The sequence below is a fragment of the Miscanthus floridulus genome, chromosome 17 (genome assembly GCF_019320115.1).
Source record: "Miscanthus floridulus cultivar M001 chromosome 17, ASM1932011v1, whole genome shotgun sequence".
NCBI lineage: Eukaryota > Viridiplantae > Streptophyta > Magnoliopsida > Poales > Poaceae > Miscanthus > Miscanthus floridulus.
Window position 1 is genome coordinate 34661320 of NC_089596.1, and position 26221 is coordinate 34687540.

General features: G+C 42.6%; 2 protein-coding genes across 2 annotated transcripts; both read right to left on the minus strand.

The window, feature by feature from the left end:
• Positions 1-2255: 2255 nt before the first annotated feature.
• Positions 2256-9462, minus strand: LOC136517319 (uncharacterized). The gene is made up of 4 exons (XM_066510870.1): positions 8826-9462; positions 5291-5446; positions 4795-5197; positions 2256-4285 (listed from the first exon to the last, which is right to left on the minus strand). Exons 1-3 carry the CDS (start codon positions 9411-9413, stop codon positions 4796-4798), a joined length of 1146 nt encoding a protein of 381 aa, XP_066366967.1. The 5' UTR covers positions 9414-9462; the 3' UTR covers positions 2256-4285; position 4795.
• A 14104-nt stretch (positions 9463-23566) lies between these two features.
• On the minus strand, positions 23567-24564 carry LOC136515530 (uncharacterized). The gene is made up of 5 exons (XM_066509093.1): positions 24452-24564; positions 24173-24385; positions 24046-24111; positions 23935-23986; positions 23567-23607 (listed from the first exon to the last, which is right to left on the minus strand). The coding sequence occupies exons 1-5, from the start codon at positions 24485-24487 to the stop codon at positions 23567-23569; spliced, it is 408 nt and encodes a 135-aa protein (XP_066365190.1). The 5' UTR covers positions 24488-24564.
• Between the last annotated feature and the right edge of the window lie 1657 nt (positions 24565-26221).

A 26221-nucleotide genomic window follows, 5' to 3' on the forward strand; every position in this document is an offset into this window, starting at 1 on the left:
AGAAGTAAACATGGAGGGTGGAGTGCGAAGACATGAATTCGCATAAATATGCATGTTATATCTATATCTGCATTGCATTTTGTGAAATAACGCATGGTTTATATATTTCCGTAATAACTAGTCGATAAGCTATGTGTGTATGCATGTACTAGTATATGCACCATATCATTGTTGCATGTGTGGTATATGTGTATCGTTTGGTCTTAGTAATCTAGGGCATGATAGTATGCATACCTGGATATTTGACATCTGCTTGGTTGTGTTGATGGTTATATTGTAAGAAAAGCATATTGCCGTTTGGTACAATATTATCCTGAACCTATATATATTATATATATATATATATGTGAATTATAGTATGTTGTTTAAGATATGAACTTGATTGCCAAATTAAACATACAATTAATGTGTTTATATTGTGATCTTTTTTATAAGGCCAACGGAATATGCATGTGATAGTTGTCACACCTGCACACCTCTCTGGTTGTTAGATAGGAACAAAACAAATCCCGCGGCGCTGGCTCAACCTTATATTCGCTCCCTATCAATAATAGCTTGCAACATGGTTTTCTCGCTCCGCCGCTCCACACCCCCCCCCCTGAACAACACCCACCTCCGATCCGTGCATTCTAGATCTAAACCATCGGCACCTTATGAGGTAAGTTGTCCTCCTCCAGATCTAAGCATGTCAAGGCTAGGGTTCTCGTGGTTAGGGACTGCATATAAAGTTCAGGGAGGCCGGTTCACCGGTAGATGAAGAGGCGGCGTGAGGGGGTGAGATATGAAGTAGTTTGTGTTGGTGTCAGAAGAGGCTAGTGATGGTTTGCCGCTAGAGCCCTGCAAGATCGGGTGTGGTGGATAGTAGTAGCGAGCGGCCTCCTTGGTTAGTGGATTGGATCGGAGGGTGGTCTGAAGGGCCTATGGTGGGCGGTGGCGAAGGCTGACCACAATAGGGAATGCAAAAAATATTTATAATATTATTTCTATCCTAATCATTTCTTATTTGGTATATCCTTCTAGGAAAGGTGTTAGGATCAATACCCTTTTAAATGAGTACCCAAGATGATAGTCTTCCATTGACTATTAAATTGGACATCCACTACTATAGAAAGTTCACTGCCGGTTCTAGACCCCATCACCAACGGTTTTGGCCCCCGTTGGTAATAGTCGGCGGTGATAGTCGGTGTCCATCACCGCCGGTTATGAACCGTCGGTTGCGAGGGATTCGTTCCCGTATCCGCCAGACTAGCACAAGTGTCGTCCATTCGACCAACCTAGCGATTATATGAAGTCCGATTCCAAGATGTGACAAGCAATGATAGAGTCCAATTCCCCAATATATATTGGAACCTATGACGTGATCATTATTTAATTTTTTAAGCCATAACTCATGTTTCAGGAGGTCATACAATAAGGTATACATTCGTTGCAACACACGAGCACATTTGCTACTATTTATTCATGTCTGATTCGCTTTATTCGTTTTCATCCCTAAAGTTATGCCACGGAAATTTATTTCTCCGCAAAAGGGAACATACAAATACACCCACTGGTCATAAATGCTTAATGCTTGAAATAATCCAACCAAACTTTATGGACTTCTCACCATCATCCATATGTATAGAGTTATCTTGATAAGTATTTTTGTACCTGATATTTATTATGCACTATTACAACTATATTTTAGTGAGAAAAATAATTAAAGATAAAACTCAAATAACATGAGTACTAAAGGTAGAATACTTCAAATCTTCCGTTAGACTGTCACAAAATTTACAGCCCGCTTCCAGTCGCATGCGTGTCCAACATAAATAACACGTGGGCCGTAGACAACAGCCCAACACACACTATGAGCAACAACCACTTTCCTTGTCAAATCAGATTTGCATCTTCTGTCAGACTGTCACAAAATTCACGGCCTGCTACCAGTCGCATGTGTGCCCAACATAAATGACACCCGGTCCGTAGACAACTTGCCAAATGCCAACACATCTTCTATGAGCATGACCCACTATCCTTGCCACATTTGCAACCAAGAGACGCATCCAGTATCCATGATCTGCATAGCGTCATGGAAGGTAAAAAAGGCCACTGCCCAACTCAACCAAATCATTATCCACGTTACATTAGCTTCTGTGTAACGCAATCTATACACACGTTTGTGGGGTTTAGGACGCATTTGGCGCTGCTCCCGACGGCTCCGGCTCCTCACCTTAGGTACTGTAGCGATACTGTAGCAGGAGCCGTTTCAGAAATCGATGCGCAAAATGAACTGAAAAGAAGCCGAAAAGAGGAAGAGCCGGCGAAGCCACGATTTCGAGCTCCGCCGGCTCCGTGCTACAGTGCATGATCAGTACTAGAGCCGGAGCCCCCCGGAGCTCCTCCAAACGGGTCCTTAGAATGTCCATCCAAAAGGGACTGCTTTAGAACGGAAACAGATTACCAACACAAGAGTAACTTAAGAGTTAACCTAACTTTGTGGAAATGCGTCTATAAGGTTAACAGCAATCAGAAGTTCACTCTATGAAGAAAAATAACTAGCCAGAATGTTAGGGTGATTGGTGAAGTTTGATCCATGTCAACTATCGTCAGGTATGTCAGCCATACAACATATTCATTTTACCTGCTGCAGTTCATACAGCAGCACAACAATACGGAGCCACCTGTTGTCCCAATCAGCAAGCAAAGGTATCACATGCAGGAGTGATTCTAGACCTTCCCGTACAAGCATTTAGGGTTTGTTTAGATCAGACCCTGGACTACTTTTGCCTGGATTTGCAGCTGCCTGGAGTCTGCCTGTGAGGTGTTTGGTTGGAGCCCTCAAATGATGACTGGACCAGGCAAGGGCAACGTGAGCCAGGCGACCGAATTCGACTACCTGGGTGCTGACGCGGTTGCCTGGCATGGAAACAGTGATCAAGGTAAAAGGGAACCATGTCATATCACCGTGTAGTTTTTGTTTTGTATATTTTATATTTTCTATATTCTTTATCCCTTTCGTTGATCATGTTCACGCTAAATTAGCAGTGTGAGCAGTGTCAATTATCTTCCTTTCTCATGTGTTTTTTCTTGTGATGTTTTTTAATAGCTAGCAAATCTATTAAATTTATTTATAATTTGAAATATATTATTAATTGAGAAAATATGTGGATCATTTTTATTTATTTATTTATTTATTGTTTATACATTATAACATTAATGTATGTTTTAAAGATGGTATTATGATCATTTTTATCTAGGCACATGCTTTCAACCAAACAGACCTTCTTCAGACTTGTCTGGCTCGGCAAAAATCATCAACTTTTCAGACAACTCTCAGGCAACACTTTTTGCCAGGCAAGTCCTCCAGGTCTTCAACCAAACATGCCCTTTGTAACCTGGAAAAGTTGCCTGCGCCAGGCAAGGATCTCAGGCGTTCATTTTCCTACGCCTGCGGCTGAGCGAGCTGCCTGGCCAGGCCTCCCCAGGCCAGTATAGTAACCAAACAAGCATAGAGCCTGAAGCAACTTTGCCTGGCCGGTCCGCTGCCTGTACCCTGCCTGTGCCATGTTTGGTTCGTGTCCTGGTTAGCTGCCTGTGCCAGGCAAGTAGATCCTCCGCAGGCCATCAAAATCAAGCGCCTGGTGCCTGCACGGAAGTTGCCTGGGCTAATAATGTTCATTTGGTAGACTACCTACTATTATATTACTTTATTAAAGGTTTTATTTATATTATTTTTGTATTATAATAATATATATTACACGAATGATGCTAAAGTTTTATATAGAAGAAAATATATTTTCTTTTTTATTAAACTTCTCAGGCATATTCTATTTCTTTTTTCACAGCCATGTGTACAAACTTTTTGTATATTTTATATTTTTTAGTCTTTCTCCCCTCGGTTGATCATGTTCATGTTAAAATTAGCATAATGTGTGCAGTATAATTATAATTATCTTTCTTCCTCATACGTTCTTTCCTTATGACATTTTTTAAATAGCTAGGAAATCTATTAACTTTATTTGTAATTGTAATTTCAAATATATTATTAATTGAGAAAATAGGGATGCTTTTATTTATTTATTATTATTTATAACCATAACCGTGTAAGTTTAAATATGGTATTATACCTTTTATTAGCTTTTAAATATGTACTGTATCTTTTATTAGCCTTTTTCAGGCACAGGTCTCCAACCAAACAGACCTTCTTCAGACTTATCTGGTCAGGCAAAAATCCTCAACTTTCCAGGCAACACTTTTTGCCAGGCAAGTCCTCCGGGTCTCCAACCAAACAGGCCCTTACTGCCTGTGACAGAAAAGAAACACCCACCATTAGCTCGTCGGGTTGTGACTGTTCAGAAATAAAACACATGAGGATAAGCAGTGAAGCATAAAAAAATAAAAAATATGTAATGGTTCCTTCTGTTTCATATTGTCCAAAAAAGTTGCATAATTTTGCAATTAACAGCATGGTTTGTGCACTTGGTGAGAAAGCTTCATTTGTAGAGCATATTCATCATGTAGAAAAATCAAACGCATGGGAAGTGGGATCACACGCACCACCATATCAACCACAATTCCACATGAATTGTCAAGTACTCCTTCCATTCCAAACTATAAGGTGTTTTGGCTTTTCTAGATATGTTGCTTTAACTATGTGTGCATAACAAAAACTATGTATCTAGAAAAGCCAAAACGTCTTATAATTTGGAATGGAGGGAGTAATTGGTAGGGATTGTCTCCAGCAATCCAAATTGCATTAGCTATCATGAAAAAACATTAGCAGCAAGACATAATTGTATAGGCCAATTGTACCTCAGGAATCTACAACGATTGGTGTCGGGATGGAGGCTTCATCTTTAGATACTTCAGCCATTGCATCTAAATGGATGTTATTTAGCACCGGCATCTCCTTCTCTCTCCAAATCGCATGAACTTCATCAGTTCGGAATCTTTGCGTAAATGTCGACTCCACCAGGGGAGTGGTCACACCATGTGCATACGCCAGTAAACCAGTGTATGCAATCATTGCCCCATTGTCTATACAATAGCGGTCATCAGTTGCAAACAGCCTACCCCCTCTTTCTGAGCACATAATCCTCATCATCTCCTGTAAACGTTCGTTGCAACCAACGCCACCAACAATAAGAACGTCCTTTGAATCACAGTGCGCCATTGCACGTTCAGTAATTTCAACAAGCATGGCGAAGACAGTTTCCTGCGCAAATTATGACTTTCATCAGTGTCGCTGTCAACAAAGCATAACCAATTATTATCCATAAGGGGGAGAAAGTCAAGAGCATGCGAGTACCTGCAATGAGTAGCATAGGTCTGCAGGTGTGCACTCATTATTTTTAAGCTTTTCAATCGTCATAGCTTCAATAAAACTCAATATGCCACTAAATGACACATCCATACCCTTCACAACATAAGGGAGATCAATGAATTTTTCTCCCTTCTTTGCAAGCTGGACAAGGAAAATAAATACAGTACATTAAGAAACCAAACTCAAGGATGAGAAAAGAATGTGCCATGTTGTAAATCTGTTCAAAGAGAAAATGTCTTCAAAACAAAACAAAAAAAAGAAGAAAAATGCTAATGGTGACAGCCTGACAGGTAGTACAATAATGAAGGTAGAATGGTAGATAACAATATCATGTGGAACTACCTCAGAAGTACTCTCTTGAAAGATTCACACAGACAGAATCCATATTGTTGCCAATGTTAATAATAAAGCATTAAGAATTATACCATGATTTACCACTCCTGAAATAAATCCTATTTGCTAAACAAGTTAAATTGCTAATCAAGGTGAGAGGTTTCCAGTTTCCACAACTTAAAGCTAACATAACTGAAATATTTGTGAATAGGCAACTACAGAAAAACAGCAGAAGAGGCAAAAAAAACAGTAAGATATGTAACATTGTAACTTGACCAAGATTCTCTTTGACGTGATGGCAGGAATCCCCAATATTGCCTATGATACGAACATGGAGTAAAATAAGATAGCACTGAAGAACTTCAAAGCTATGTGGAATGGGCCTCTAATGATTATGATTTCAGCATAGCTAAAAGTTAAAGAGAATCAGTTTTCTAAAAGGAAGCCACCTGGGTCGCCAAGGCGCTGGGCACTACTCAGCCACCACAATTTAGCCATAAGTGGTGATCCTAATAGGATGGTGACCAAAAAACTCCTAGCTCGGGAACTAGTCCAGCAAGGCAGCAGCCCAAGTAAGGTGGGTAGGCAGACAATGCAGTTCTATACTTCTAGTTAGAGCAAGCAGGTACCAGTAGTAGTCAAAATGATGTTTTTATGACAAAAAGGAAAATGCTTAAACCTTGAGTAAGATAAATCCTTAATGTTATGAATAATAAAACCATAGGAACCACGATTTTGATTTTAGTTGCGATATGAAGGGAAGTAATAAGTATACAGTAACAGTAACTATCCTCTAGGATCAAGTAAGAAGTGAACTGTCTTGGAAGAGAACTGAATTAGCAGCATTTCAGGCTTTCATGAAGGAGACTCTATAGTTTGGCCCAACTTTGATCAGCACAAATAGCAAAATGCTTTTATGAGCTTATTTAAAAAAAACATCCTGTCAAAACTAAGTGTTGTTCAGAACAGATGCAATGCTGCATGGTCACAAAGACACTATCTTGACCATTAATTACTAATATAAAGCCTGCTAATTTGCCAGTGCTAAATATATAAAGCTTACAATATTCCTTTTGAAGACAAATCTAGCCATACCCATTTTCAAAAGTTTCATAAAAATATTTGAAAATATATTGGTGATCAAAGGTTGAATGCATTAACTGTAGACAACCCAAAAATGACACTTATTTTGGCTGATGGGCATACAATTGTAATAAATAATCAAGATTATGACTGGGATTAAGCAAAATCCCTTTACTGTGTCTGACTGGTTGTGGTGATTCCATGAAAGAATAACACCATATAAAACAATATTACTTATATAATCACTGCTCAGATCACAGATCATTTACAGTTTACCATGCTTTCAGCCAATCCTACAGACCAATGTATACCTAACTACCATCCTAACACACACCTTTCCATGAGAGCAGGGCCCATCATGCCACCCATAGACAACGATCGACCTCCAAAACATAGCTAACCCAATGATGACATGCAGCAGAGGGATAATCAGAATGTACAGACCCTTGTAACATTCAGATGCAAAGTTGCAATGCAAACATAAGTATAAATAACAAACTATCATGCACTGATGTTAGTGATGTATCCGATGACATGTCAATCAGCAATCCAGAAACAGAGTGTAGCAATAGCTTCTAGTAAATTTACAGAGAGATAAATTAAGCAGATATTGCCCTTGACTAAGAAGACCCTTATGGCTTATATGCTTACACTACGCATAAAGCTCCAACCTGTTTAGCCTATCTCCACCTTCAACTAGCCTCTAAGTTGAAGTTGAATCTGAACATAGGCCAAACAAATTGGGACATCCTGGGATTATCCTATAAGCTCAAGCCCTCTATATCCAGGGATAAAATGGGAAGGCTTCCAGGGCTCAAAAGCCTATTATCCTTCCATCTACATGGAAACACACAACCCATACCCATTATTGCTGCAGTGTCATCCAGCATGGTTACATGCAGCATATCAAATAACATCTACTCCCTCCCACTCAAATAAATTAGCACATACAGCCAACCCAATACATGCAGCCCAACTTCAATATAGTCAGCTAAATTTAGTCTCAATATAGTCAAATAAAGGATTGAGAAATAACGGAGCATACATAATCTTGGGATGAAGCTAATTATGATCCCATTACAGGTCAAAGTGCCTAAACGACCAAACAACCCAATGGATGCACTCGACCTGGACATGATCATACAATAATAGGGTGTTTGGTTTGAGGAATCAAACCATCCTAGATGAGGTAGTGCATCATGAGTCCATTCCAAACTAAAATTTGGCAGAATGACTCCATTCCTCATACTAGTACTAACTATTAGCTTGTGAGGACTGAGGTGATGATGCATCAACCTATTCCATTCCACAAACCAAACAAAAAAAAAGTGTGGAATGGGTAGATGGACTCTTTTCTCAAACCGAACACCCTATACATGTTCTTCAGCTGTATATAAAAAGCTAAATTCTGTTTGGCTGATTGTATGAGATGGCAAAATAGCACTGAGATAGTTTTGACTACCTACATGTGTTAGTTCAAGAGAAAATGAGGAAACACAAGTGATCACATAGACTGAATAAATCCATGGAGAACATCGTTACGCAAGCACTGTCGCACAAAACAACAAAGGATCTGCCCAGCATATTGTATAGCTCAATACAAAAATATAACCATATGATCCCTACAATGTTTCAACCAAACATAGAAAAGTAATCTTGCCCACACGTACAACAACCCGACTGATTTGACAGAGTCGACAAACTAGCCACTAAATGCACAGCCAGCATAAGTTAAACTGCCTATGAATTTCGTTGTGTGGGTCAATTGTTCAATAAAATACTAGTGGTTTGCCACCCAAGGCTCCACTGATAGCTAGTGGTTTGCCAACCAAATACTAGTGGCTAGGATCAGTAAAAAGCTCAAGAGGTACCAAAGCTCCACCAATAGCTCCCAGACTCATAAACACCCTTACATACTAAAGTCCTCATGGTTTGCCACCCAAGGCATTTACATGTATGTGATGCAGTGGCTGATGGTGACAAGGCTTCGTGCTAGAAAAACACTCACACAAACAAGCATATATGTGCATGTACAGCTAGAATTAAAACAACATTAAGCCACAGCTATTGGAGAATCAAATTAGCATTTGATGGAACAATTTACCTGCTCGATGTTATAGCCGGGGTTAGGGTCATTGGAAAGCTCAAGGACCCTGGCGAATCGGTCAAGGCAGTTCCCGACGGCGATATCAATGGTTTCCCCGAAGATCCTGTACCTCCCCTCGCTGTAGGCGATAACCTGCGTGTTTCCGCCGGAGACGTAGAGCACGACGGGGTCCACGGCCCCAGTGACCGCGCGGCCCATCTCGATGTGCGCAACGCAGTGGTTGACCGCCACGAGCGGCTTCCTCCAGAGCAGGGAGAGCGAGCGGGCGGCCGCGGCGGCGACCTGGAGTGGCCCGCCCATGCCGGGGCCTTTAGTGTAGCAGACGCACGCGAGGTCAGCGGGGGCCACACCGGCCTCGGCGAGCGCGGCGCGGAGGAGAGGCAGGAGGTGCCCGAGGTGGTGCTGCGCGGTCTCCCGGGGAAGGAAGCCATGGCCCGGCGGGGTCACGTAGGTGTGGCGCGGGTTGGAGAGGATGTCCCCCGAGAGGGAGACCACGCCGATGCCGATCTTGTTCGCCGACGACTCCAGCCCCAGCGCCAGCGGGCCCGGGGGACGGCGGTTCGCCGGAGACGCCGACGAGGACATGGCGGCGGCGCGATGGTTTTGGGGGTTTGTGGAAGACGAATGGGGGAGAAACCGGCTCGCGTCGATTGCGAAACGTGAAAGCGTAGGAGAAACCGGGCCAATTTTGGCCTATTGAACTTGCTCTCAGGGCCCATATAATCTCAGAGTAGCTTGGCCCATATAATCTCAGAGTAGCAGGGCCCATATAAACCTTGCAGACAAGAGTGGATCGACTTCACTGAGTGTTAGCATTAGATGGAAACTGACACCCGAGCAAAGTTCAATCTGGTGTTTGTTTTCCCTTTTCTGTCAGCCACTTGAATCGAACCCTGATTCATCCAGAGTAATTCCAAGCCGCAGAAATCCAAATCTTTTTATTTCAAAAAGATTTTTTTTTCTCGATCACGCAAAAGATTTGCGCGTCTTTGTATTAAGGTAGAGAAAAAGTTTAATACAACACGCCTTAGTGGTGTCCTAGAGAGAGTTGTACATGGACGCTCAGACCCACCCTAGCGAATTTCTCCATTCCTTCTAGCTAACTAAATATGACTTCTATTTTCAGTTTGCATTTATTCATCAGATGGATGAATCCATGCTCTTTTTAATTGCTACAGTTTTATTCCCATCATGTTGGTATTTCATTGAAATGTTTAGGCCCTGTTTGGATGAGAAGTATCTTTGGAGTGATGGAGAAATAACCATCTATTAAGTTGCATGACCTTCCATTGTCTGCATGAGATTGAAGATGGTTATTTCTTTTTATGAGCTCATGATACACCAGAAAAGGATAAAATAGCTGTGATTGTGAATAAGCAAGGGCAGGTCATTGAAACGTTGCTCTGGGTCGAATATGTTGCTGATTATCCTCCTTCCCTAAAAATAGCTTTGTATAGTTTATTGCTGATTATGGCTTATCCATTTCTGAGGACAAGCATACAATTACAATGCCTCCACAAATATGAGCGAACAGTTTTGCCTCCACAAAATATGAGAGAACAGTTTGATGGGCTCAAGTCATTGATTTTGAGTGAAACCCCAAATGCTTGGTATATCCCTCGCTCAGTCAACTATTTCCAGTCAGAGGTTGTTTCCGCTACAAAGAGCATTAGCTTTTTTTTCGTTATAAAAAAAAGAGCATTAGTTTTATTACTGATTTTTTTTCTATCATTTCTGTTGGATTGTACATACTGTGGACTCTTCTTGTAGAAACAAAGATGCTCTGCTCCAGGAGTACTATATAATTCTTGTTACCGCCTATGTGATTACGTCAAATGATCATTCTATGACTACTCTTCACAATTTGGTAGTAATCTGAAAAATCTCTCCTGTCCTGTTAATATTTTTTGCCACTCAAAGTTGAAAGAAATGATGGAAGGTTCTTTGAGGCTGGATTCTGGAAACCTGCACGACATGACCTTGGTCTGATCTGCTTTCCCATCTTTATTGACTTGAATCTTGAGCACCATCAGGTCCATCTTGTGCCCGCGGTTTGCAGGAAATACTGAATATTATGGTGTGACAAATTGACTGCAGTTCTTTGGTTCATGCATGTTTCTTAATCACCCTACGCTACTACGATGGATTCAGATAGGAATCATGCATGATTGGCCAGGCGGGAGTAGAAGGCAATCAAATGAGGCTTGTGTCAAGGTTCATCTGGTTTTGGCCCACATAGAGGGGCAAAACTAAACGACCTGCAAATATATACGAATTGCCGGTACATCCATCAGAAATTCAGATAAGGGAAAACGTTTGCTGAATTTGCAGCAGAGGATTCTGATGTCATGCTCCTGATGATGACGATCACAGGGTGTTTCCATAGTTCCATGTATATAATATCATTGGCCATAGGGCGTGTGCAATTTCAATTTCCCTTGAGGAATCTTTTCTTTACAAAAACGTCAATTGCAAGTTTATTTATTCCAACATCTGGATTCTGGAACATGTGTACCGGACGAACTGGATTCCCTGCAGGCCCAGCCCACGGATACTGAACGTCTAGATTAATGTAACTGGGACAACAGAAACCAATGTCAAAATGTCATGCATGCTCGTGTTTCTTGCCCGTGTTGCAACGACGACGTTTCTGAACTCTGACCGCGGTGATGTCATGTGACAGGAAAAGAGGGCAGGCACGCGGTTCATACCTGGCTTTTGTTTGAGGAAGCAACCTGGAAGGTCGGTGGTGCCTTGCGGTCGGATGGGATGGCAGTTGACAGTCAGAGGCGAACGCGAAGGAAGCTGGTCTTCGTGCACGGTTGGTTGGTCCCCGCCCGGGTCGAGAAAGAAACTGCGGCTCCGGTTGGTGGGAGGCGCCGGCGTTTCTCAGCAGCGGCAGACGAGCAGAGTCCCATGGGTTTAGACGTCTCGTCTCTTTCGTTTTCCAGGCGTGATGAGGATCTTGCTTTCGTTTGGGTCAAAGTATCACGAGAATTTCTGATACATGGTTACGCTTATCGCCGGACATCTGGGGATACAAAAGCCTGGCTGGGTGGGTGGCTCTTGGCATTTGGCTCCACAAGAAAGTAGTACAAAAAATGATGTGGTTTCTGTGACTTGTATGGCCTCTTCTCTTTTTTTTCCTAATAAATAAAGGGCACGGCGAAAACATTTCAAAAGGGCATCCACTGAGCTTTCAATGCCACTGACACATTATACTCTGAAACATGAGAAATAGGAGAAACTTCCAATGAAGAAACCTCTCGTGGGTCGAGATGGCAGCAGAATGATGACATTTTGTAGCGAAGGAGATTTATTTTCTTGTTTTTTTTCTGTTTGTACCCTCTTTTATCAGGTTCAATCTATTGCCGAAATTCCTGCTGTCACCTTCAAATAAGCACTGCCCCTTTTTCGGCAGGGCTAGCGCCCGAACGTTCGGCCCTAGGCCCGTGTCCGGACGCAGCTCGAACGCCTGCACCCACGTCACATCGGACGCCTCCGCGCTCGCATCAGAACCCGCGCCAGCGAATCACGTCCGGCCATCTGCGACCCATCGCGTGACTCAATCCCATCCCGGCTACGACCCGGTGTTAAGCCCGTCGTGCTCCTTCCCCCGCCATGCCGCACTCCTCCCCTCGCCGCGGCACCATCCCTGTCGCGCCCCCGTCCTCCGCCGCGCTCTGTCTCGGACGCACCCCCTTCCCTCGTCCTAACGTCTCATCTCGTCTGACCGTTGCAACATATGCAGTATACTCTTGAAAAATACATGTATAGTCATTGCAACGTCTAGATGAAACACATGAAACATGTGACTGAAATAGATGAAACATGTGGAACATACACTTGAAACATACATGTGTAGCTATTACAACATATGTAACATCAGACCCTTTGCAACGTCAAGATGGAACACATGAAACATATAGATGAAACACATGAAACATATAGATGAAACGCGTGAAACATATGGTTACAAAAGGCTCGTCGACGTGGAGCTCGATGCCAACGCGGAGTTCGATGCCATGGAGTGAAGCGGAGGTCGCCAGTGCAAAGCCCATCAGCGGCACGGGCCTTGGCAGTGGCCGCAGCAAGCGGATGGGCGCATAGCCACGACGGGCAGAGGTAGTCCGGGCGGGAGGCACGCAGCGCGGGAGGGGGCGGATGATGCGTGGCGCGGGGGCAGGCGGGATCGGTCCCGTCTAGAAGGCCGAACGCCCTGAGGGTATCATTGGTGGTCACATTTGTTTCGCTTTACACGTGCATACTTCCTCGTATAGTAGTTGATAGAATTAGTGCATCTAAGTTTTTCCTAAATAAAAATTTTCTAACTTTGACCATCATCTAAATGGATTGACATATATAGCCAACCTTTTTTATATTGTCAATCTATATGCTTTTAATATTGGCTCAGTGGATCCAATTACAGGATGGGAAACATCGTTGACGTTTATGTGCGTTCCAATAAGCAATCATTAACCTAGAACCACAACAGGCAAGCTTCGCTTTTCCCTCGGCTATGAGAACACAAACATATACAGCTCATTTAATTACTTAGACCAATAGCATAATTCAAGCAACGGTGTTTGTTGTTAGCAGGAATGCTCCATAGTATGCTCCGTCTCCCAGTGGAACAATTTTACAAGAACTTGGCATTGTCATTTGCGACGGCGGCGGCGTGTAGCCGCAATCACAAAGTTAATGGAACCAATCAAAATGCTCACCCCGCCAAAAAAAATTGCTGAAAAGCATCCTTTTCAAAACAATGTATTAATTTTCACAGAAGTAATATATATTTTGACACAGGGACAAGTGAATGGTACAACGACACATTTAGTAAACTATATGGGTGTATAAAATTCTGAAGAAAACAATAGTTTGGTGAGTCCTAGACATGGTGCAGTATTTCTAGTAGAAATGTAGCAGAAGCACATATTGGTTATACGAGATTAATGATTTTTAATGCTGACTGTCAGCTAAAGCAACCTAGTGATAGCACCATCAAGTGTATGATAATAAAAGATCTGATGACTAAAATTTAGGAGGTGTCGTATGAGGGTGTTGTATGGGGTGTTTGGATACTAATAAAAAAATAAATTATAGAATCTGTCAGTACTCCACGAGACGAATTTATTAAGCATAATTAATCTGTCATTAGCACGTATTTACTGTAGCACAGCATTGTCAAATCATTGACTAATTAGGTTTAAAAGATTCGTCTCGCAAATTAGTCACAAACTATGCAATTGGTTTCATAATTAGTCTATATTTAATACTCCATGTGTCAAACATCTGATGGCACAGCGACTAAAGTTTAGGAGGAGAAACCAAACACCCCCTGTATCTGTGCTGGTCCTTCTTTGGTGTCTACACTACCTTATTGTTTCATTATTAAGCAACAAACAATTGTTTTTTTTTGTTGGGAAGATGTTTATTGTATAAAACATTATAGTAAAGAGTACGTGCGTGAAATCATTTTTTGGATGCTAATACTTTATGTAAGTAAGCTAAATCAAATATTATGAAATGGGATAATTTATACCAAGCATTTGATTAGTGGGCATAGTTTAATGAAAGTCCACCCGTCCCTTTTTGATAGTAAAATTTATTTGGATTTTGACAGCTTATAAAAACAATCAAACAAATAATGGTCTTGGAGTTAATGGCTACGCCTAGTTTTGCATGGACATTGGACACTAAAGGATCGACGGATCCGCTCGACAAATTTGGAGTACATTTATGTTCCTTTGTAGAGAAATAGCCATGCTTCTTTAATTGTCTATATGAAAGGGACAAATGTTTATAGTGGAGTACATCCAAAAACTAAACAAAGCATCTGTATATATTCTCATTCCTAGTGGAACTATGTACGGCATAGTCACCTCCAGCAAACTTTGCCGTCCTTGTTTTCTTTCTTCGTTGGTTTTGTTTGAAGAAAACAAGACATCGTTCAACTGTTCAAGGTATCTACGGCCTGTTCGGTTGGCTGGTTTATATCGTTGCTGGTTCGTAAAGAAGTATTGCTGACTAGTTTGTGTGAGAGAAAAATAATATTCTGGCTAGAAATTTACGATCGTTTACGACAAACCACAGCCAAACGAACAGGCTGCTAGACAATAAGATCCTTATTCGAGTCAAAAAAGACATGTGCGTCTCTGCGGCTCTTTGGTCTCTCACTCTCTCCTGCGTACTAAGTCCACCCAAGGTATTGGTAAACATGCAAAAACATTCTCTTGTTGACACCGTTTTTTGCACATGTCAAAATAATCGGAGTGGACTAATCGGTAAGGGGAAAGTTATTGAATACTTTGATAGCCGATGAAAGCCAGCTTGTATAGATGGTTGCCGATAGCTGGTGGTGGTCGATGGAAAGGTTGACTTGGACTCGGGCGTTGCCGATGAGGTTGGAGGTGTTTTTGTCGATGCCGATAAAGGGAGGCTTGAAGACTACTGCCGATGGAACATGGAATATGCCGATGAAGGGAGGCTTGAAGACTACTGCCGATGAAACAGGGAGTATGCCGATGGGAAGGAGGACGGTGAGTTTTCCATCGTAATTGAGGCGGACAGGGAAATAGATAGGAGTTGATTTCTTTTTCTATATTAGTTAGAGTATGATTCGTGTAAGAGTCACGTGTTTCCTTAGATATGGGATTGGTGTCCTAGTTGTGTTCGGTTGTGTCTCTTTAGATCAGGGTATAAATATGGAGTGAGGAGCAATGTAAAAATATATATCAATCAATATCAAAACCAACTTTTACTCCTATTTGCATCTACTTTTCGGCGACTTCGTCAATTTGCATACTTTTTCTTTTTACGAGTTCTCATTGATTCGGCGAGCTGCATCGCTTCAGTGCGATCTTCGGCGATTCTCGAGTTCCGCGTGAGCACCTCTTGGCCGTGACTTCCGGGCGTATCGCTGTTGTCAGGACCAAAGTGTTCGTTTCTTCATCCTTGTCGATTAGCAGGTCAAATCGACTGGCACGCTTTGGATATCGATTCGGGTATTAGCCCTTTGTGTTTGCAGATCCACTTTTGCATCAACACATCTTTTGGCACGCTCGGTGGGACCAATCAATCAATATGTTCAATTCCGAGATCGATCCAGGGAACATCATCGCAGTATCAGAAGAAGATCTCAAGGAAGAACAGAGGCAAGCTATGGAAAAGGCTGTAGAAGAATACAAGCAGCTTTGTCTGAGATCGTTTAGCTTGAACAAGAGTGGACAAGTCATCCAGAAGCAAGATTTGCCGTTACCTCGGCAGGTTACCTTTGATTCCAATCCTGGTAAACTTCAAGAGATGGTTAATTCTGCAGTAAATCATGCTTTGATTAATCATTCCAGTGTGTTGTCCAATACTGTTCATAATGCTGTGGTTCGAACTCTCAAAGAAGGACAAGCGGCACCACATTACGTTGGGCCTGCCTATCATCAACCAGAGCCAGCATCTGTAAAAACTCCATCGGTTCCTTCGGCCGTTGCGGGTACAGAAGTTACTTCCCCTCCAGTATTGGCAGGCTCACCTAATATACAATCTACACCGATACAATCAGATCAGGTGTTACCAGGAGGGCGAGTTCAGCTTAATACAGATCTATCGGCATCAGCTATGTCAGGCCCTGTGTCTCAGAATAACCAGATTCCTACTAATTGGTGGGGATATGGCATGCCTCCAGAGTCATCTGCTTTCAATCCTAGATTACCTCAAGTATTTGATGCAGCAGGAAGAGCGCCTTTATCATCGGCCGTTTCGCCGATGGCTCAAGTGCCTCAATATGCCGCAACTACTTCTGTGCAACCAACTCCAGGAGGTTTCCAGATGCCTATGGTTCAAACATTCAATTCAAGTCCATCGGCGAGCTTACTGCCGATGCAGCAGAAAGCCCCTGCTATGAGTCAAACTGGGGTTCAGTTCATGCCTCAAACCAGTTATAATTATCCAACGATATCGGCAAATTACCAGCCATCGGTAAGTTTTGTACCGATGAGTTCTAATAATGATTGGTCAGGACAGTTACCTGTTCAACATACAGTTCAGCGAAATCAGCAGGTGGCAGGGATTCAACAAGGTCATATGCAAGCTGGTTTCCAGAATCAAGCATCGGCAGCTCAGCCGATGAATCCTTTCCAACAGGCTAATAGACCACAAGTAACGGCAAATATGCCGATTGCTGGAGATCGTGGGCCACAAAGATATGTGGAGGGATGTCAGCAGGTACCTCCGGTAGAAGTTCAACCAGTTCGTCAGCAGGAAGCTGATGCTTTTTGGGCCGATAAGATAGCAGAAATTATGAAGGATCAGTTTGGGATAAAGCCCAAGGTCAATACGTATTCTTATCGGACTCCGTATCCTCCTGCATACGATTTAATTCCTCTCCCAAATCGGTACAAGGTACCGGATTTCACTAAATTCTCTGGGCAAGATGATACATCAACAATGGAACATGTCAATCGCTTCATTATTCAATGTGGAGAGGCAGCTAACAGAGATGAATTAAGAGTTCGATTATTTTCATCATCTTTGTCTGGATCAGCATTTACATGGTTCATTTCATTACCACCAAATTCTATTATTACTTGGGTTGATCTAGAAAAACAATTCCATAAGTACTTCTTTGCTGGAATCCATGAAAAGAAGCTTACCGATTTAGTAAAATTGAGACAGCGTAATGATGAATCGGTAGAAAGCTTTGTACAAAGGCTACGAGATGTAAAAAATAAGTGCTACAGCCTGGTGCTGGATGATCGGCAGCTTGCCGATTTGGCTTTCCAGGGGTTATTGCCACATATTAAGGACAGATATGCTTCTCAGGAGTTTGAAAGTCTCAGTCATCTTGTGCAAAGGATCTCTGATCAGGACACTAGGGTTTTTGAACCTAAAAAGAACTGGAGTAAAAAGGTATCATTTGTTGAAGAGGTAGGAGATTCTGACTCTGATGAAGAACCAGTTATCGGCTTAGCTGAGTGGGTTAAGAATAAAAAGCCGATATCATGTCCCTTTGGTCAAAAAGAGCCAGAAAAGTTTACCTTTGATATCACCAAGGCCGATAAAATATTTGATCTTCTGCTTCAAGAGGGCCAAATTAAGCTGTCACCTAATCACGTGATTCCATCGGCAGAAGAGTTGAAGAAGATTTTGTACTGCAAATGGCACAATGCAACTTCACACAGTACAAATGAGTGCAAGGTATTCAGGCAACAGTTACAATCGGCTATTGAATCTGGGAGAATTAAGTTTGGTACTTCCAAGACCCAGAAGCCGATGAAAATTGATCAACACCCTTTTCCAGCAAATATGTTGGATGCCAAAGGAAAGACCAAGGTATTGACATCAGAAGCTGCTGAGAAAAACGCGTCAGTAGACCCCCAACATCGGATAACTACCGATGATGCAAAGAGTAAGGGTTTGCTAGGGGAAAGCAGTAGTTCCAAAAAACCTCCTCGACCTGGCATTGTGATTACTCATCGAAGGCAGCAGGAGGGTTGGCGTCAACGTAATGACCGATATCGGCAACAGCAAGAAATGAGACGTCAGGAAGAGTGGAATCGACATAAAGATCATTGGAGATGTCCGTTCTTCATCCATTGCTGGGAAGAAGGTATTAAATTGCCAACTGTTGAAAATTGCCCTGAGTGTAATGGTTATTACGGAGTCAATCGTTCAGAAAGGATGTTTCAACGTGGTAATCAGGGTTTGTCTATCAACGAACCGATCAGAGGCAGAGCATCAGTGCATGATCGGCTGGGGGGCAGACTTAGTGTACATGAGAGGCTTGGTAAACGCGCTGGATATTTTCCAAGGAATCAAGAGGAGCTTGAGGAGATGGCAAACGCAAGAGTTCCTGATGAGGAGATATTCTACAGGGACCCTAATATACGTCGCGTAGAACTAACTAGGACTTGTTATCAGCCGGTTTGGAAAACCAAGTTTCCTCGATGGTGCCCAGAGGGTCTGACAAAGACGCAGAGGAGGAGGATGCAACGTGAGCGTCAGGAGGATTTATACCAGGAGGAAAATTCCTCCAATGAAAAGCCTGGTCATCAGCAGTGGCAGGTAAAACACAAAAATAAGGGTCCATCGGCAGATGTTAATATGGTATTCATGTTGCCGATGGAGTTTTTAGCACTATCTGATAATGAGGAAGAAGTTGTTCTCTCTGATCAAGTAGCTCAGTTAACACTAGATCCAATGATGGCCGTTTTTGAGAAACCTACCGATGACGAGAGGACAGCATCTTAAGGCTTTATTTGTGAAGGGCAGAGTTGATGGGCAGCCTGTGTCTAAGGTACTTATTGATGGAGGGGCTGCGATTAATATTATGCCTTATGTGATGTATCGGAAACTTGGTAAGGGGGATCAAGACTTGACCAAAACCGATATGATGTTGAAAGATTTTGAAGGCAATGTGTCACCGGCTAAAGGGGCAGTGTGCGTGGAATTGACCATCGGCAGCAAAACCTTGCCAACGACGTTCTTTGTTATCAACGGCAAGGGTGCATATAATCTCCTTCTAGGGAGGGATTGGATTCATGCTAATTGTTGTGTTCCTTCTACAATGCATCAATGCCTCGTACAGTGGATTGGGGATAAGATTGAGATCGTCCCTGGTGATTCTTCTTATATCATCGCATCGGCAGAATCAGATACTTATGAGCGAACTAAATGCATATCAGGAGAAGCTTGGGAAAAAGAGTTCCTTAGAGTTGCTGATTATGAAATTCCACCGATCCAAGCAGTCGGTTCTGAAGAGGAGTTTTAATGGATAGGTTTGCCGATGATGGGAAATTAGGTCAAGGGTTCACATCGGCAGATGATTTAGTAGAAGTAGATATTGGTGATGGTAATAGGTCAAGACCTACTTTTATTAGTGCTAAGTTAGATTCCAAGTGTAAGCAGCGAGTAATAGATTTATTAAAAGAATATAAAGATTGTTTTGCTTGGGATTATACTGAGATGCCTGGATTAGACCGATCGATAGTTGAACATCGGTTACCTATCAAATCTGGATTTCGGCCACATCAGCAACCAGCGCGCCGATGCAACCCTAATGTACTTCCTGACATTAAGGCCGAAATAACTAAATTAATTGAAGCAAAGTTTATTCGGCAATGTCGATACGCAGAGTGGATCTCTAATGTGGTTCCTGTTTATAAGAAAAATGGAAAACTTCGTGTTTGTATTGATTTCAGGAATCTCAACAAAGCCACACCAATGGATGGTTATCCAATGCCGATTGCTGATTTGTTGATTGATGCTGCGGCTGGACATCAAATTATTAGCTTCATGGATGGTAATGCAGGTTACAATCAAATATTCATGGCTGAGGAGGATATTCCCAAGACTGCTTTCAGATGTCCAGGACATGTGGGGTTGTTCGAGTGGATAGTCATGACGTTTGGTTTGAAAAATGCCGGTGCTACTTATCAAAGGGCTATGAACTTTATTTTTCATGAGTACATCGGCACATTAGTGGAGATCTACATTGATGATGTAGTAATTAAGTCTGGAGATATCACAGCACATTTAGCCGATCTGCGAAAGATACTAGAGTGCACAAGGAAGCATGGATTGAAGATGAATCCTAATAAATGTGCATTCGGTGTATCGGCAGGACAATTCTTGGGTTTTATGGTGCATCAGCGGGGCATTGAAATCAGTAGGAAGTCTATTGATGCAATTAACAAGGTGATTGCTCCTGCCAATAAGACTGAATTACAATCTTTGATCGGTAAGATTAATTTCATTAGAAGATTCATATCTAATCTGTCGGGTAAGATCAAGGCTTTCAGCCCATTACTTAGATTGAAAGCTGATCAGGAATTTGTATGGGGAGTTGAACAGCAATTAGCCCTTGATGAAATTAAGAAATATTTATCAAATCCTCCAGTGCTAGTTCCACCTCAACATGGGAAGCCTTTCAGGTTATATTTGTCAGCTGATGATGCAGTTATCGGTTCAGCTCTTATTCAAGAATTTGAAGGGAAAGAACGTGTTATTTATTATTTGAGCAGAAGATTAGTGGATGCTGAGACAAGGTATTCGGCTATCGAGAAATTGTGTCTGTGCTTATACTTTTCTTGTATCAAATTAAGGCATTATTTGTTATCTGCCGAATGTACGGTCATATGCAAAGACGATGTGGTCAAGTATATGTTGTCGATGCCGATATTAAGTGGTAGAATCGGCAAGTGGATTTTAGCATTATCAGAATTTGAACTACACTACAAATCAACTAAGGCAGTTAAAGGGCAAGTGATGGCTGATTTTGTCACTCAGCATTGTAACACGGTGGATTCTCTGGGGATTGCTCCCTGGACACTTTTCTTCGATGGATCCACATGTGGTGAAGGAGCAGGTATCGGCATTGTGTTAATTTCACCTCAAGGGAAGAAGTATGAGTTTTCATTGCCGATTGTTGCTACAGCAACAAACAATCAAGCTGAATATCAAGCCTTGATAAAAGGGTTAGAATTGCTGAAGGAGATACGTGCCGATGTTGTGGAAATCTTTGGTGATTCTATGCTAGTTATAAATCAATTGGCTGGAAGTTATGAATGCCGAAGTGAAGCCTTGATTTCGTATTATGAAAGGTGTTTGCAATTATTGAAAGGATTTAGAGATTTTCGTCTTGAACATATCTCTCGATTGCATAATGAGGAAGCTAATCGACTAGCTCAGCATGCTTCAGGGTATCAGCCTATTCAGGAAGTGCTAACATCGGCAGTTGATACCGATGACTGGAGGAAAGAGATTGTCGATTATTTAAAGGATCCAGGTAGAAAGGTTGAGAGACGTATAAGGTTCCAAGCTACCAAATATGTGCTCCTCGATGATGAATTATATTATCGAACTATAGATGGAGTTTTACTCAGATGTGTTAACAATGATGAATCGAAAAGCTTGATGGGTGAAATTCATGAAGGAGTATGTGGGGCACATCAATCGGCTTTCAAGATGAAATGGATGATCAGAAGGAATGGGTACTATTGGCCGACTATTCTTGAAGATTGTTTTAAATATTTTAAGGGATGCCAGGGGTGTCAAAGGTTTGGTAATATTCAAAGAGCGCCTGCGTCGGCTATGAATCCTATAATCAAACCATGGCCGTTCCGGGGATGGGCTATTGATCTCATTGGTCAGATTTATCCGCCATCGAGTAAGGGACATAAATTTATCCTGGTTGCTACCGATTATTTTACAAAGTGGGTTGAGGCAATTCCTTTAAAAAAGGTGACATCGGTCAATATGATTGATTTTGTGAAAGAGCATATTGTTTACCGATTTGGTATTCCTCAGACTATCACTACCGATCAGGGCACTATGTTTACATCAGGAGAATTTGATGAGTTTGCTGTGGGTATGGGAATTAAAATTTTAAATTCTTCTCCATATTATGCTCAAGCTAATGGTCAAGCTGAGGCTTCTAACAAAGGGATCATCAAACTCATTAAGCGCAAAATTGAAGAAAATCCTAGGAGGTGGCATACAGTATTAAATGAAGCCTTGTGGTCATATCGGATGTCATGCCATGGTGCAACCAAAGTAACGCCTTATCAGTTAGTATATGGACACGATGCAGTGTTGCCTTGGGAAATTAAGGTTGGCTCTAGACGAATACGTTCTCAAAATCAGCTGACAGCCGATGAGTATAATACTCTTATGAAAGATGAGTTGGAAGATGTGGCGGGTCATCGGTTAAGGGCTTTAGTTAGTATTGAAGAAAATAAGAAAAGAGTAGCTAGATGGTATGACAAGAAGGTGAAAGTAAAAGAGTTTGCCGATGGAGATCTGGTCTGGAAATTGATTTTACCGATTGGGACTAAAAGTTCAAAGTTTGGAAAGTGGTCTCCTAATTGGGAAGGTCCATATCGGATAAATCAGTCTATTCCTGGTAATGCATATATTTTAGAAACCCTCGAAGGGGTTGTGTTTCCCAGAGCGTTAAATGGAAAATATTTAAAGAAATATTACCCTAGTATCTGGACAGATGCATAAGAGTATAAGTGCCGATAACAGTACTATCGGCTGGAATTATGCAAGAGTATCAATGTCTTATAAAGTGCCGATACAATAAATAAGATTACACGTTCAGCAAAGATTGGATAGCTAATATCGCGCGCAGGCGAATCTGGTCGGCTTCTTCCATTTCTTTGATATCGTCATCGGCAGCACCCTCCACAGGCTTGAGTTTCTTCTTCATGGCTAAAGCTTTGCGAGCTTGGATATCTCTTTCTTGCTGAAGGGCTTTGACGGCGTTGGGTAGCTGGCTTTCTTCTTGTTGAGCATGAGTTAAGGCTGCATCGATTTCTTTCAATTCAGCCAATAGAGCTGCCTTCCTTGCCGATAGATCCAAGATTTTCTGCTTAAGTGCAGCACCCGAAGTCTGCAAGTTGACGATGCCCTTGTGCTTCTCATCAGCGATTTGTTTCAGTTGTAGCATCTCTCCTTTAAGTTGAGCTTGAGCTGCTCTATCGGCAATGCGCTGAGCAGCCCGTTGATATTGCAGTTGACGGCTTTCTAAATGAGCTGCTGGGAAGAGTATTTCTTCAACATCGGCAGGGACCTGGCCACGAATTGCTTTGAAAATTGCCTTTGCGGGGTCCGAGTCATCTACCAATTGGGCGGTACTTTGCTGTAGCAAGTTCAGGAGGGTTTCCAACTTGGATTTAGTCTCTGCCGATATTGTTCCCAATGCAAGGGAAGAACTTGTTTCCTCTCCATCGTCGTCAGAAATGTCAATGGCGAAGGAAAATAGGCTGTTCGGAGAATCTTGTTCCTGAAAGAGAGACAAGGAAATCAATCAGGGGTAGGTATGAGTATTGTAAAATCAGATAGGTTAATCGGTTTACCTGTTTCAAGGCAATTTCCTGTGCTTGACTGGAGGAAGCAACCTGGGGTATGTCGTGTGGATCGGCTGAGCTTGCCGATGGGATATCCTCTGTGACTTCATCGGTGGTGGGTTCTTGAGGTATGATGACCGATGATATTGGGGCAGATGTAGGGATCGGCATAGACCTTTGTCGTTTTGGCTGTGCTTCAGTATCTGTTGAAGCTTTGCGCTTTGCTTGGACATCGGCAACGATTGGCTGGGGGGCATCGACACCTGATTGTGAAGCTTGGGCATCTGGTACGTTTGCCGATGTACCCAATTGTTGCTGCAAAACAAGTGTAAGATATGATATTTAACAGATAAAATGTAGAGTCAAGAAGCTACCTCTGAAGGAGTGGTGCTTGATATCGGCGGAATTGCCGATGACGATCCCGTAGCAGCTCTTACCCCCTGATGATTAAGGTTAATATAGTTTGTGATCGGCATAAGTGAAAATAAACAAGGTTGTTACCTTAAAGGCTTTGACCAAGGTTGTAGCAGCGGCCGATGGGGTAGCCCTGGATGTAGCCAATTTGGACTTAGAAGTGATGGTCTTAGTAAGAATCTTCTGGCGGGTCAAAGCGGCTAAGGTGGGAGCGTTGTAGCCGATTGGCGATGTTGGGGAAACAGGCCGGAGGTTGAAGGGTTTCCCACTTTTACTCACCGATGGTGCTGGGTTGTTAACCTGTTACAAGGGAATCAGTTACTGATAAATGAAAGGAAAAGCAGAAGGGAGTTCAAGGAAACTTACCGCGTCGTCAGGGATTGCATATTCAGAATCGATCATGTGCCGATATGTGTGAACAGAAGTCGCGAACAGTTGCTCTTTCCACTCTCGCCACCATTGCTTGTATGACTCGGTGATGAAAGATATTGGTGTCCAGCTGGATATATCGACATCTGTGGTATCGGCATCAGGAGAAAGTTGTACTACCTTGTTCCAGTCTGTTCCGCAGGTGATTGTTTCCCTGGGTTTGATCACATCGGCAAAGCAGAGTTTGATTGGCAGTTGCCCAAAAGCCAATTGGCGGGATACTGCCGATGGGTTGTAAAATTCATATGTAATGTTGGTGTTTTTCCCGCTGCCGAATGTGTTTACTGGAATTGCCCTGGGAGTGATAATAGCCATCATAAGCTCATTATCTTGATTCAGAGTGTCATCGGCAAAGTTGAAAAGAAGGGGGAATCTGTTTTCTTCGTCGATATAAGGTACCCAGGCCCTATGATCACGAGAAAGACCATTATAGAAGCTTTGAAAGAATCTGCCGATTTGGTCTTCGTTGGCTTCTGTTCCAGGGAGGACGATTATGGCTTCACCAAAGTTGAGGGGTGAGCGTGTTGCCGATTCATCATCCCCGAGCACATAATCTTCAGGAATTTCTCGTGGGAATTGTTGAGCAAAAAAGTCCCATTGCAAACGTTTGTGCATATGGGCATTCAGCCACATGTTGATGAACCACCACGGGCCTCCCAGGTTGCCGATGGGTTCGCCAAGCAGAAGCTTCTGAGACACTTGGTGAAGAAGATGATAAGTGGAGCTCAGAAGGTATCGGCCAAGAGGAAACCTTGCGCCATTAGCTAGAAGTTCAGCTGCAGGGAGGAAGGCGTTGGTTGGTCCTACTGATCGACCACAGAAGATAAATTTTTCTAACCACATATTCAGGAATGTGGCATGTTCCCTCTGGCTAGGTGTCCCGGTTTTCTGGTATTCTTGAATATATCCTGTCCAACCGCCGATGTTACGGGTATTCACTCTATATTCAGGCTTTCTACCATAGATGGAGCCTTCGTCGGCAGTTGAGATGTCCAAGCCAGTAAGCATGTGGACATCGGCAAGGGTAGGAGTAGCTGGGCCATGTCCAAACATAAAAGTATTGGTTGTATCTGACCAGAAATAAGCAGCTGCAATTATCATTGATTCATTTTTCTGCATATCGGCAATAGAGAGCCTGATACATTGGTCTAATCTTCGTTCTGCCCAGTATACTTGCATCGAGTTATTAACTCTCAAGTACCAGTCTTTCCACCCCTTGGTAGTTTTGGGCCAAGATCGGAATGTGTCTTTCCACAAATTCAGAGAGAAATTTTGGGCTCTAAAGGGGATTCTGTTAACCTCTGCATTGATCAGATCGGTTGGATCTGGGTTGCCCATTGGTCCGAGGCATTGGACGTGCGGCTGATCGGTTGGGATAATTAATTTGTTGCGCAGTTCCTAAGGTTATAAAATCCAGAGAATAGAAGAAAGGGAAAATCACCAACTGAATGAATTTACGAAAAGATCAAAGTAAAGGGTAATGGAAGTGGAGCAAACCGCGGGGACGTCGAAGTTGATGGCCATGGTCTTGAGGAAACTTGAAGTTAGCACCGGAGAAGGGTTCTTCTTGGTTGGGGTCGCGTGGTTGTTCGTCGGAGTCGCCGCCGGAGAGAGAAATGCCAAGGATTGGAGGCTGAAGGTAGAAAATGAGGGTTCCGGAGGAATCTATTTATAAGCCGCCCGGAGTAAGGGTATTTTGGACTTATT

Excerpts from the sequence above, each read along its gene's own strand:
- LOC136517319 (XM_066510870.1), bottom strand. The coding sequence starts at position 9,413 with ATGTCCTCGTCGGCGTCTCCGGCGAACCGCCGTCCCCCGGGCCCGCTG. Across the intron at positions 5,447-8,825 it reads CCGGCTATAACATCGAGCAG|CTTGCAAAGAAGGGAGAAAA; the intron begins GTAAATTGTTCC and ends TTCCTTGTCCAG. Across the intron at positions 5,198-5,290 it reads ACCTATGCTACTCATTGCAG|GAAACTGTCTTCGCCATGCT; the intron begins GTACTCGCATGC and ends TAATTTGCGCAG.
- LOC136515530 (XM_066509093.1), bottom strand. The coding sequence starts at position 24,487 with ATGATCGATTCTGAATATGCAATCCCTGACGACGCG. Across the intron at positions 24,386-24,451 it reads ATGCAATCCCTGACGACGCG|GTTAACAACCCAGCACCATC; the intron begins GTAAGTTTCCTT and ends CCCTTGTAACAG. Across the intron at positions 23,608-23,934 it reads TGCCCAAGCTTCACAATCAG|GAACAAGATTCTCCGAACAG; the intron begins GTGTCGATGCCC and ends TCTCTCTTTCAG.